Source organism: Hyperolius riggenbachi, chromosome 3 (genome assembly GCF_040937935.1).
Source record: "Hyperolius riggenbachi isolate aHypRig1 chromosome 3, aHypRig1.pri, whole genome shotgun sequence".
NCBI classification, from domain to species: domain Eukaryota; kingdom Metazoa; phylum Chordata; class Amphibia; order Anura; family Hyperoliidae; genus Hyperolius; species Hyperolius riggenbachi.
In genome coordinates, this window is record NC_090648.1 from 236,010,918 (window position 1) to 236,025,103 (window position 14,186).

General features: G+C 43.1%; 1 protein-coding gene across 1 annotated transcript in view; it reads right to left on the reverse strand.

Moving 5' to 3' along the window:
- Positions 1-14,186, reverse strand: part of PODXL (podocalyxin like) — a 97,528-nt gene that overhangs the window by 32,617 nt on the left and 50,725 nt on the right. The window contains exon 2 of the mRNA XM_068276016.1: positions 10,017-10,445. Within this exon, the coding sequence (XP_068132117.1) occupies positions 10,017-10,445 (429 nt within the window). The remainder of the gene's footprint in view (positions 1-10,016; positions 10,446-14,186) is intronic.

Consider the following 14,186-nt stretch of genomic DNA (forward strand, 5'->3'; position numbering starts at 1 on the left):
AATTCCATCCTACACTCTAAAAAACCTAAAAATACTCCAACACTACACCACCGTGCTGCCACCTGGCAGGCCATGCCGCACATGCATGCAGCGTTATGGACTGGCAGGTCCAGAGAGATAGCGTACACTAAAGTGTACATAGAGCATGTCACCAGCTAGTGTTTTAATAAATGCTGCAGCATCTATCGGACAGCTGTATGGGCTGTCTGTGCAATTACTTCAGTTAGCCTCTTCATAGGGATTTATTTGAGGACCTGTGCTCCCAGTGATTCCCTATTGATTATCTAGCATGGCTTTTATTTAATATTTCTGCACATGGTGTGCATGTAAATCACGTCTGTTTTTGTCAGACCCCCCCCCCCATCTCACCTGGGTCCCCCATCTGCGCTCCCCCTCCAGCTTAAGTTCACGGTGGGGAGGAGGGTCGGACCCCCCTCCCTCACCTGGGTCTCCCATGTGTGCTCCCCCTCCAGCTTAATTTTGCATCAGGGAGGGGGGTCGGACCCCCCCTCCCTCACCTAGGTCCCCCATCTGCGCTCCCCCTCTAGCTGAAGTTGAGTAGCAGCCGCTGCTATTAGTAAGAGGCAGCAGGCGGGGATGACTCACCTCTTCCGCGTTGCAGCGTGCGTTCCACTGTCGTCACTTCCTGCAGTGCCGCCCACTGTATTGTAAGTGGACGGCATTGCAGGAAGTGACAACAGTGGAACGCACGCTGGAATGCGTAAGAGGTGAGTCATCCCCGCCCGCTGCCTCTAACTAATAGCGGCGGCTGCTGCTCAACTTAAACTAGAGGGGGAGCGCAGATGGGGGACCCAGGTGAGGGAGGGGGGGCCCGACCCCCCTCCCCGCCGCTGTGCCCAATACCCCCTTCCTGCCTGCTACCCCCTCCAGCTCGGCGGCAAGTCTAGGACCGCCCCTGGGGGCAGGGCGCTGCTTCTTCTTCTTGCTTGGACCGGCCCCTTCTTCTGCTTGGACCGGCCATGGGAGCAGGACGATACTTCTTCTTCTTGCTCGAAGGTTGAGGCACGTAGCCTATTATATATATATATAGATGCGTTGTTTTACCCCACATAATTGAATTACATTCTCTTTCTTAGCTGTCAGTCACATATCTTCCTTGTAAAGCCCAGCAACTATTCTGTGAGATAGGAGAGCTACATTCTTTTACGAAAGCACAATTATCTGCCGGATTCATTGACATCATTCAGTCTACCCTATTAAGAAGTGCTCTGACTGCTGCTATTTTAGCATTAAAATACTAATCGCCCATCTCCTTCCCAGGGAAGAGGGGCGACACCTTTTATCCCTTTGAATCCATTACTGGTGAGTACACACGTGCTGTTTGTTTTCGGTCTGGCCTCCGTATGTGTTTTATTTTTCTGAGTCATTCGATTTTAGATATTTTAAATAAAGCAGTTTTCACTCAGTATTGCTGCTTATTATTTTTTATGATACATCTCTGACATTATAATTATGCTATTTGGAGGATGACTTCTTACCACTAAAGACTGGAGGACTCTAGTGACCCTTTGGAGATTCAAGCTGTCAGTACAACTTTATAACATGGGTTGTAAGTGGCTAGACAGCCTTATTCCTTTTGGGTGCCGGAATTCACTAATGTTTGCCTGATATTTTGAAAAGTCAAGCACGGCGGAATTGAATTTTATACTTTCTTTTTACCTGCCCTGATCTGACTATATAACAGCTGCATAGCTTGGTACTGCATTGATCACAGGTGTCAAACTCAAGGCTTGAGAGCTGAGGGCAAGAGCTTGAAATGTGCATGATAGTAATTAGTAAGAGGAATACATGGAGAGCATTTCTAGAGATGGTGGGTTGTAGCTGATATATGTAGGCATGTGTAATTTGTGCACATGCTTGTGTGCATCTTTTGCATCTGCCATTGTGATTGGTCAAATACGGGTAAAGCACAGGTCTACGGTTGACAGGCATGCATGGCACACGTTTAAATGCATTGCATGTTTACTTTTCCCATCTACTGTATATCCTCGCATATAAGTCGACCTTGTGTATAAGTCGACTCCAATATTTCACTCTTTTAGGCTGGAATTTTTTATTGACTCAAGTATAAGTCTACTTTGCACTAAGGGACCAAAAGGTATTAACAGATGCACATGGGGAGCAGGAGGGGTTAATGTCTGCACTGTATACAGTATTGTATACAGTATTGCATTAACCCTTCCTGTCCCTTAAAGGGAACCTAAACTGAGAGGGATATACATTTTTCCTTTTAAAATAATACCAGTTGCCTGACTCTCCTGCTGATCCTGTGCCTCTAATACATTTAGCCACAGCCCCTCAACAAGCATGCAGATCAGGTGCTCTGACTGAAGTCAGACTGGATTAGCTGCATGCTTGTTTCAGGTGTGTGATTCAGCCACTGCTGTGGCCAAAGAGCTCAGCAGGGCTGCCCCGCAACTGGTATTGTTTAAAAGGAAACATCCATATCCCTCTCAGTTTAGGTTCCCTTTAAGTGCAGCCAATAACTCCTCCAGGTCCCCAAGTGCAGCAATTATTCACTCCCACTCTTGTAGCCAAGTATTTTCCCCCTGCCAATTTCCTTGTTAACTGTTGTGGCCAGGACTTTCAGACCGGTGTCTTCTTGCCATTTCCTTTATCAAGAACGTCTCAGTTACCGGGTAAATTGCTGAAAATGGGAATAAACATAGTACACACATTACTCAGTGTGCTCAGTGCTGCTCATGACTCATGTATAAGTCGACCTTGTGAGTCAGACCTACATTTTGAGACTTATAGTTGAGTATATGCAGTATATCTTTTAAAACTGTGAGGAAGTGTGCTTTTTTATGCAAAACAGCTGTTTGGAGCTGAAACCCCAATCATCCACCTGGCTGGGCACCCTACAATACAAATGTATTTGTATTGTATTTGCTTTGTAGTTGTATTGGGTGAGCATGTTCATGGAATAAACTATACAGCACAGTTAGGCATCCAAAATATATTTCTGGTTGAAACATTGTCAGTTTGAGACTGTTCACATTTTTTTTTAATCTTAATAAACAATTAGTCCCGTAACTGTGTTTTAGATGTTGGCCCCTTATGTGACTGAGTTTGACACTCCTGATCCACGCAAAGCTGGCTAGTGCAGCATTTTGACGGTCCCATCACTGCAACAGACACAGCAGACACTGGACAGAACAGATGTATCGGCACAGGTCTGAACGAATCCTATGCTTAAGGTGACACTGAAGCGAAAAAAATACATGATATAATGAATTGGTTGTGTAGTATGGAAAATAGAACATTAGTAGCAAAGAAAATAGTGTCATATTTTTATTTTCAGGTATATAGCTTTTTTTTTTTTTTATAACATTTCATCATTCTCTAATAATTGCAGTTTCCACAATACACTTAGCATTTTAAATTATTTCACAGAGCAGGCTACCGACCCTTTGTTTATGGTTTTTCTGCAGAGAAAAGTTCAAAGAAGAAACAATGAGAGACAGTAGAGACAGTTGTAATAAGTGCTTCAAAAACCAGTGCTGTCCACGACTTTATAAAGTCACAGAGCTCACAGAAGCTCTTTTGCATAGATAACAACTGAAGTTTCTAAACTCTTCCTGTACTGGAAACAATATGAGACTTAAGATAAAATGATTTGTATGTGTAGTACTGCTAAGAAATAAAACATTATTAGCACAGATATAAGTTTATTTTCACTTCACATGGGATCCATCAACACATCCGTTGGTCCGTTGTGATCCGTTTAGTGAAATGGACCATTTTAAAGTGGGATTACACTCAAATTTAAATCTTAGCTTTCATACATTAAAAACAGTCAAAAGTGAAAATAAAACACCATAGGACTCCTCTGATGTCATTTGAATGCATATTTACACCTCACTAAAGCTAACTGATTTCATTTCTGGCTGCAGGACAAATTATCTTTTAGTAAACTTGGGAAGATTAAACACTTCTCTGCTATCCCTAGTTCTCTTTCCTAAGGGTCTTCAGAACTCATGTTAGGGTCTGCTTTTCCACTTTATACAAAACTGGGCTTTGCAGAAATTTGTCATGAGAAAGATGTAAAGGCAACTATTGGGATAGATTTACTATAAGTACTTTTGGCATGTGGTACTAAAAAGGGGGCTAAATATGGCTCTTGCCCATCTGCTGTCTGCCTACTCTGTCAGTTCCCAGTTTAGAGGTATTACAAGGAGTTGCACTGAATTGTGCACAATTAATTGCTTGTGACTGCACATGTAATAACAACTATATACAGTGGGTTGCAAAAGTATTTGGCCTCCTTGAAGTTTTCAACATTTTGTCACATTACTGCCACAAACATGCATCAATTTTATTGGAATTCCACGTGAAAGACCAATACAAAGTGTTGTACATGTGAGAAGTGGATCGAAAATCATACATCATTCCAAACATTTTTTACAAATCAATAACTGCAAAGTGGGGTGTGCGTAATTATTCAGCCCCCCAATACTTTGTAGAACCACTTTTTGCTGCAATTACAGCTGCCAGTCTTTTAGGGTATGTCTCTACCAGCTTTGCACATCTAGAGACTGAAATCCTTGCCCATTCTTCTTTGCAAAACAGCCCCAGCTCAGTCAGATTAGATGGGCAACGTTTGTGAACAGCAGTTTTCAGATCTTGCCACAGATTCTCGATTGGATTTAGATCTGGACTATTACTGGGCCATTCTAACACATAGATATGTTTTGTTTTAAACCATTCCATTGTTGCCCTGGCTTTATGTTTAGGGTCATTGTCCTGCTGGAAGGTGAACCTTCGCCCCAGTCTCAAGTCTTTTGCAGTCTCCAAGAGGTTTTCTTTCAAGTTTGCCCTGTATTTGGCTCCATCCATCTTCCCATCAACTCTGACCAGCTTCCTTGTCCCTGCTGAAGAGAAGCACCCCCAGAGCATGATGCTGCCACCACCATATTTGACAGTGGGGATGGTGTGTTCAGAGTGATGGGCAGTGTTAGTTTTCCGCCATACATAGCGTTTTGCATTTTGGCCAAAAAGTTCCATTTTGGTCTCATCTGACCAGAGCACCTTCTTCCACATGGTTGCTGTGTCCCCCACATGGTTTGTGGCAAGCTGCAAACGGGACTTCTTATGCTTTCTGTTAACAATGGCTTTCTTCTTGCCACTCTTCCATAAAGGCCAACTTTGTACAGTGCATGACTAATAGTTGTCCTATGGACAGAGTCTCCCACCTGAGCCGTAGATCTCTGGAGCTCGTACAGAGTCACCATGGGCCTCTTGACTGCATTTCTGATCAGCGCTCTCCTTGTTCGGCCTGTGAGTTTAGGTGGATGGCCTTGTCTTGGTAGGTTTACAGTTGTGCCATACTCCTTCCATTTCTGAATGATCGCTTGAACAGTGCTCCTTGGGATGTTCAAGGCTTTGGAAATCTTTTTGTAGCCTAAGCCTGCTTTAAATTTCTCAATAACTTGATCCCTGTCCTGTCTTGGACCTGTCTTGTGTGTTCTCTTAGACAACCTCTGAGGCCCTCACAGAGCAGCTGTATTTGTACTGACATTAGATTACACACAGGTGCACTCTATTTAGTCATTAGCACTCATCAGGCAATGTCTATAGGCAGCTGACTGCACTCAGATCAAAGGGGGCCGAATAATTACGCACACACCACTTTGCAGTTATTTATTTTTAAAAAATGTTTGGAATCATGTATGATTTCCGTTCCACTTCTCATGTGTACACCACTTTGTGTTGGTCTTTCATGTGGAATTCCAATAAAATTGAGGCATGTTTGTGGCAGTAATATGACAAAATGTGGAAAACTTCAAGGGGGCCGAATACTTTTGCAACCCACTGTAGCATTGCCACCTTTTCTTTTTTAATATTCACTTATTTCTCAATACTTTTTTCACCCTTTTAGACCCACTGACAGGATCGTGCTCCCCGGCTGCTGATGTTGGACCATGTCTGACAAGAAGCATTATGGCTACTGCTGCCTCCGCCATGGCGTCAGGCCTTTCTGATTAAGGGCCCATTTCCACTATCGCGAATCCGCATGCGGGCAGTACAAGTGGATGGGACTGTTTCCACTTGTGCGTTTCCCCGCACGTTTTTCTGTGCAGAAAAAATCTGCATGGTAGGGCCCTCAGAATTCGCCTGCGTGTGGAATGCAGGCGAATCGCACGCAATGTATTTAATAGGGAAATCGCATGCGTTTTCCCCATGCGTTTTTTGCCGCGATTTCGCATAGGTATTAATGTTAATTTACACAGGCAGTGACATGGTTAAATTCGCATACAGCCTTACCTATGCGAAATCGCGGCAAAAAACGCATGCGGAATCGCACCCGCATGCGATTTGCCTGCGGTGATTCGCCGGCGATTCCGCAACGCTATAGTGGAAACGGGCCCTAAAAAGTCGGACTCTCATTGAAACATTGGAAATCCATTGAGACATTGGAAATCTGAGGTAATACCAACCATAATAGAGTGGTTTGAGGAAATTAAGTATATAGACCGGATGGAATCAATGACACATACCTTATATCAGTGGTTCCCAACCCATGTGCCACGACACATACATGTGTCGCGGCAGCTTCGGGTATGTGTCACAGTGTCAACTCTTGGAAGAGAGCAGCGCAATGGAGGGAGAGCTGTGGGCAGCGGCGGAGAAGGAGGCCATCTCCCCCCTTCCCTCACCTTAGGGTGCTCTCCCTCCCTTGCTCTCTCCTCCGGAACTAACTGTGGTCAGGCACCTCTGCCAGCCACCGCACTTCATTCCGGAGGAGAGAGCGAAGGAGGGAGAGCACCCTGAGGTGCCGCTCTCCTTCCCTCGCTCTCTCCTCCTGGGGGGGGAGCACCCGGCTACATATACTGGGCACATATACACCTGACTACATATACTGGGCACATATACACCTGACTACATATACTGGGCACATATACACCTGACTACATATACTGGGCACATATACCCCTGGCTACATATACTGGGCACATATACCCCTGCCTACATATACCCCTGCCTACATATACTGGGCACATATACCTCTGGCTACATATACTGGGCACATATACACCTGCCTACATATACTGGCCACATATACACCTGCCTACATATACTGGGGACATATACCTCTGGCTACATATACTGGGCACATATACCTCTGGCTACATATACTGGGCACATATACCTCTGGCTACATATACTGGGCACATATACCCCTGACTACATATACTGGGCACATATACACCTGCCTACATATACTGGCCACATATACACCTGCCTACATATACTGGGGACATATACTTCTGGCTACATATACTGGGCACATATATCCCTGGCTACATATACTGGGGACAACTGGCTGTTTGTCATTATGTGGATTTACTGGTGAAAAGCTGCCTCTTAATATGTGCATTTACTGGTGAAAAGCTGTCTCTTATTATGTGCATTTACTGGTGAAAAGCTGTCTCTTATTATGTGCATTTACTGGGGAAACGCTGTCTCTCATTACGTGCATTTACTGGTGAAAGGCTGTCTGTCATTACCTGCATTTACTGGTGAAATGCTGTCTCTTATATGCATTTAGTGGGGAAACGCTGTCTCTCATTACATGCATTTAGTCTACGTGTCACGGAGATCTGAACGTTAGGTTTGATGTGTCACGACTCCAAAAAGGTTGGGAACCACTGCCTTATATGATAGGTATGAAGTATACTCTAACACGTGGATTCATTGGCACATATCCACCGAATCTGAGGAATATGAGGAAGTGATCCGTCAACAATAAGGAAGGTAATGTGGTTCCCTCGATGTTCCCTCTTAAAACAAAATCCCTGAAGATAACTAAGGTCAATAAGAACATTTAAATGGGGTCTGGAGGGGAGGGTACGTCTGGACACTTTCTTTTATTTTACCCCTTTTATTTTTCTCTCTTTTCCTTTTTCTCTCTCTCTTTATTGTATGTTTTTTTTTTCTCGAGCCATTAATACAAGACATGCTAATAACATCTTTAAGATAACATTGGCACCTGAGATGGAAATGCTGGAAATTCTTGGAGACCTAAAGAGGGCTATTGCTCTGGCCTGTGGGGGGAGGGGGGTAGTGGGCGTATGATCCCTCTATGGCCCCGCTCCTCCTAGTAGTACCTGGGCAGCCCTACAATTATATCCTACAATTAAAGTTTACAGGTCGAAAGGATTGGACACTAGCCTGATCTGGCTATATTGGATAACTATTTAGTATTATTTTTGTACTTTCCTGCGGACTATCACTTGATGTATATATATATATATATATATATATATATATATATATATATATATATATACATATATATATATATATATACACAATATCTATATACGATATCTCAGCATGTTCTTGTACAGTGCTGGACTGCTGTACATAAAATGGATCTTCAAGATGGTTATTCTGTTGGTTAAAATTGCTAATTTGTTATTGATGGCCAAAACCTATGTTGTTTGAATAGAATGGGCTTGATTCACAAAACCGTGCTAATTGTTTGCACACCAGTGAAAAGCTGCTTATCACGTGAAAACTGCCTCTTCGCGTGCTAATGCATGCAAAATAGTTTGCGTGCGTCAAGTTTAGTGCGCATAAAGTTTTGCGCATGTAAAGTTTTATGCGCCCATTAAACCTTATGCGACTTTCCGTACGCACCAGACTTTGCGCGCAGGACTTTAAGCGCGAGTTAATTCCTCAAAACGGTGCCAACCTACAATGGTTATCACGCCCAAAAGTCTTTAGGCGTGCTAAGTAGGTTAGCACCGCTTTGTGAATCAAGTCCAATTTGTTTATGTTACTGCTTTCTTAAAATGATAAATAAAAAGAATCTTTTAAAAAAAGTCAGACTCCCCAGCACCACTCTGTGTGGTTGTGCAACATTATATAAATATTATGAGGGTGCATTTTGGGTTCCATGTTGCCTGCACCACCATGGGATCTTTTCCAACACAGCATCAGGCCCTCATATTAAAGTGTTAAACTTGGGTAACACCATGTTACTCCTTGTAATTACATGTTACGCTGTCGTGTGTGCATGGTGGGGTGGAGCTAGGGCACGTAGATCACCCATGTCCCCCCAAAAATGAAGTACCGGGACGACATGGGTGATCTAACAAATGTTGTAGTGTGGTTTATGGAGTGTAAGGGGGTTTGAACATCAGGTTGTGTGTGCGTTTTGTAGTGTAGTGTACCCTCTGAGTTTTTGTTGTGTGGTGTACTCTCCATGTGAGTTTCTATTGTGGTTTATGGAGTGTAGGGGGCCTGGGCGTCAGGTTGTGTGTGTGTTTTATAGTGTAGTGTACCCTCAGTGTGAGTTGCTGTTGTGGTGTGGTTTCTGGAGTGTAGGGGGGCTTGTAAAGTCAGGTTGTGTGTGTGTCTTTTGTAGTGTAGTGTACTTTCCATGTGAGTTTCTATTGTGTGTGGTTTCTGGAGTGCAGTCTGTTTGTGTGTGTACTTTGTACTGTAGTGTGTCTTCAAACCCTCACCTTCCCCCTCCTCATTTCCCAACCCAATCCTTGTCTCCTGCCTGTGTGGGCTAATTAAACAAAAATAGTGCCTTGTGCGTACTGTCCCCTCACCCCAGTGGGCGCAGCTCCTGTCTCCATCCTCCACATATTTTGTAGAGTAGCATGGCAGCAGAGCTTCATACTTTACCTCATTCTTGGTGAGACAGGACCTCTTCACTTCCTCTTCAGTGTAGCTGCCCTGTGCAGCCTATCACCTTGGCATAATTAGCCACACTAAAGAGGAAGTGAAGAGGACTTATCCTGCTGCGAGAACAAAATAAAGTATAAAGCTCCACTACCTCGGGGCAGCAGAACACGATTTCAGTGTTTGCCATGGGCACTTGTTTACCTAGATACATCACTGGAGGTGGCTGCTAATTTACATGGAGGCCATTTGAACTACCACTTTAATTTCTGTAATATGATGGCATACAACTTGATCACCACAGTCTTGGGATACACAAGTTTCATGGTTTCAAAATGTAATGAACCTCTTACCTGACGTAACGTCTCCTTTAACAGTGCTGATGAAGACAAATTTTGTTCTGGTAGGGACTGTAGTTGTGACAGATACATCGTCTTTTGATTTTGGGCTGGAACTAGCTTGAACAGTTGAAGTGGCAACTCCTGGAACTGCTGTTTTGGTTGTTAGGGGGTTATTCAATGCTTTGAGAACTTCTGTTGTGCTTGCAGCAGCAGCAATAGTAGTTGGTGATGCTGTAGTCTCTTCCTTTTTAGGTGATGGTGATAGAGAAGTAGAAGTGACTGTTGGTACGGTGGGGCTTGCACTTGTAATAGCTTTATTAGAAACAGACACAGCAGGTGCAGTAGTAGGCGCAGAAGTAGGCAGAATGTTTTTAGATGAAGTTACTGGTGGTGTTGTAGCAACCTGAGGAGTCGTATCATTCGTTTCAGACACCTGGCATCCTGAAAAATAACATACAATACTGTTTATTTTACCATTTTTTTTACATTAAGTCTATTTTTTTTACATTAAAACTATTATAAAGTTAATTGCTAAGTATATCTAACATAAAACACATTTTATGCACTTAAGAAAATAATGACTATATTTTTTGCCCAGTAAAATGTACCATCATTAGCAAACAGTTACTTCTGAATGTACAGCACAATACAAGGGTGCGTACGATCTGTAGAAGATGGGCAGGAGCCCGAAACAGTGGACTGTCTTGCCTAACACTTCTTTTTAAATGTTGTATGTCTTTTACCTAATAAATAGACGACGTTTCATATCTGAAGGTGGTGTGATGAACATTCTTTCTTTGTGGCTTGAATGTCCTGTGGTGTCCTGGGCATCTGATCTGCACACCTTTTATCCCTTGTTGGGTGATTGACCATTGAGTGCGACTTCAAACAAAGAGCTAATATGATCTGTAGATATTCATCTCCCGAGACAATCATTTGTGATCACCTTGGGTGAAAATCTCACATCACTACAGGTGATCCCTGATGTTGTGCACTGGTCTGCTGTGCCAGGTCACTAAACGACACACAGATGAATGCTATTTTTCAGAGTCTCCCACTTTTCTTCCACTTGTCTCTTGTCTTTCCTCTCCATAGAAAAGGACAGGGCACTCGGCTGTAGCAGAGCATCATTATTTACACTAATCATGACCTGAAACAAACTCTAAGGGCCCATTCACACCAGGGTGATTAGCAGCCGTTTACCGCTAATCGCCGAAGCATCAACACAATTATAACTATATGGCACTGATCTCACTGCCACGATTGCCGCCGATCATTTTCACAATTAGCGGCATTCGCAAACACGTTGCATGCAGCATTTTGCTGCAATTGAACAGCGATCACTATTAGCATGCTATTGAAGTGCTAATTGTGATCGCAAAAAACCCTGCAAATTTGTCTTGATTTTACCGCAATAATTCCGGTAAAATCACCCACGCAAAATGTGTGGATGGGTCCCAACTATCACTCCAGACAGCAACAACTGAGCTTCTGTACAGGCATATAAAGACTTGTACGCACATCCAATTTTGATTTCTCAATCATTGGCCAATTTTAACCACTTCACCACTGAGGGGTTTTACCCCCTGACCACCAGAGCAATTTTCACCTTTCAGCGCTCCTTCCATTCATTCGTCTATAACTTTATCATTACTTATCGCAATGAAATGAACTATATCTTGTTTTTTCCGCCACCAATTAGGCTTTCTTTAGGTGGGACATTATGCCAAGAATTATTTTTTTCTAAATGTGTTTTAATGGGAAAATAGGAAAAATGTGGGGAAAAAAAAATTATTTTTCAGTTTTCGGCCATTATAGTTTTTAAATAATGCATGCTACTGTAATTAAAACCCATGAAATTTATGTGCCCTTTTGTCCCGGTTATAAAACCGTTTAAATTATGTCCCTATCACAATGTTTGGCGCCAATATTTCATTTGGAAATAAAGGTGCATTTTTTTCAGTTTTGCGTCCATCCCTAATTACAAGCCCATAGTTTATAAAGTAACAGTGTTATACCCTCTTGACTTAAATATTTAAAAAGTTCAGTCCCTAAGGTAACTAATTATGTATTTTTTTTTAATTGTAAATTTTTGAATTTTTTTTTAATTACAAAAAAAAAAAAAATGGGGAGTGTGGGAGGTAATGAGTTAATTTTGTGTGTAAAAGTCATTTATTTGTATGTGAAAAATGTGTAGGGTGTAGTTTACTATTTGGCCACAAGATGGCCACAGTAACTTTTTGCTTTATTGCGACCTCCAAGCCTCCTTCCGGAAGCTTGGAGGAAGAATAAGGAGGCTGGACACGTGAGTTTCTTCTCACAATGATCGCGCTGCCCATAGGAGAGCAGCGGGTCATTGTGGGGCTTAGATCAACGAACGGGAATGGATTTTCCCGTTCATTGATCTCCGGGCGAGCGGGCGGCGGCGGTTTTACTAGCGGCGGGCGGCGTGTTTACGAGCGGGAGCGCGGACAGCGTCGGGAACGCGGAAAGTACGTGTTTCTCCGTCCCTGGTTTTTAAAGGATGGAAAAAGGGGCGGAGAAATACGTACGCGCGGGGGTAAAGTGGTTAACATTACCATGTAGTATGAGAGCTTACCTGAACAAAATGTTCATAGTATTCAAAATCTGTTGGCACTCATACTACATGGAGGTGGTACAGATTGGTCAGTGATTGGCCAAAGTTGGATGTGAGTACTAGGCTTTAAAGCCTGATACACACTTTCAATTATTTCAATGATTGGTCAATCTATGACTGAATGTTACCACCTCCATGCAGTTTGGGTTTACCTACACAATCTCTTCATAGTATTCATTATCTGTTGACCCTCAGATTATATGGAGTTGGTAAAATTGGTCAGTGATCGGCCAATCATAATTGAAAGTGTGTACCAGGCTTTTGGTTTGGCAAACCCAAATTGATTAGGTAATATGAGGGGAAAGACTTTGCAGAACCAACTATTGTTAGGAGGAAGAGACTTTATATACACATACACAAAAGAAAAGAGTACCCAGATAGCTCACGGTGACCGAGAACTAAGTTCAGGAGTGATGCATCATGGGAAACCACACTTGCTCACTCAGGGCTGGTGCACACCAAAACCCGCTAGCAGATCCGCAAAATGCTAGCAGATTTTTAAACGCTTTTTTTTATTTTTATGAGGCGTTTTGCTAGCGTTTTGCGGATTGCTGCTGCGGTTTTCAGTATAGCAGATTTCATATATTGTTACAGTAAAGCTGTTACTGAACAGCTTCTGTAACAAAAACGCCTGCAAAACCGCTCTGAAGTGCCATTTTTCAGAGCGGTTTGCGTTTTTCCTATACTTAACATTGAGGCAGAAACGCATCCGAAATCCAAAAAATGCCTCACCCAGGCATTTTTCGTTTCTGCAAAACGCCTGCCGCTCTGGTGTGCACCACCCCATTGAGATACATTGACCAAGCAGATCCGCAGCCGCAAGCGGATCTGAAAACGCCCAAAAAGCCGCTCGGTGTGCACCAGCCCTCAAAGCTGATATTGAGAATATCTATTGTGTAAAAAGTCAAAATTATATTTCACTTTTTGGTAAGAGGGCTTTTTGATCTCCGTTAGCCCCTCTGAGACCCCGTTCACACTACACACGTCGCCGTCCGGATTTCGGCAACGCGTGCAGCAGGCCGACACACACGGCATCACACAGTGCATAGACTGCACTGTCTAATGTTCACACTGCATGCATTCCGGAGCAGTGCAGTCCGGCAACGCATGCTGCATGCATTTTTACCAAAACACACGGCTGACCCATTCACTTTCAGTGGCGTGCATTCGTATGCGTTGCGTTCCGAACGCACGGCCATCTGTGTCTCATGATGTGAACGTAGCCTTACTCTTCTAGTGGTTCTGGATCTCCATGAGCTATAAGGGGAACTCTGTAGTTCCTGTTGTTCTAGACAACTGAATCTAGTGCCTTTGCAAACCATCTAACCACCAAGTGCCTGCCCCAACCACCAGTCACTAATCAGCATCATCAGCATCATCTTCCTCCCCTTATGTGCATACACATAGATCAAAGCTGCATAAGACTTTTTTTAAGTTTAATGTTCAGATTTACATTTACCGCATATGTCAATTTGCTGTCAGCTAAGGCTTTCCAAAACTGACACTAAACTCAAATTGTTTTTTCTCTATAATCTTGGCAACAG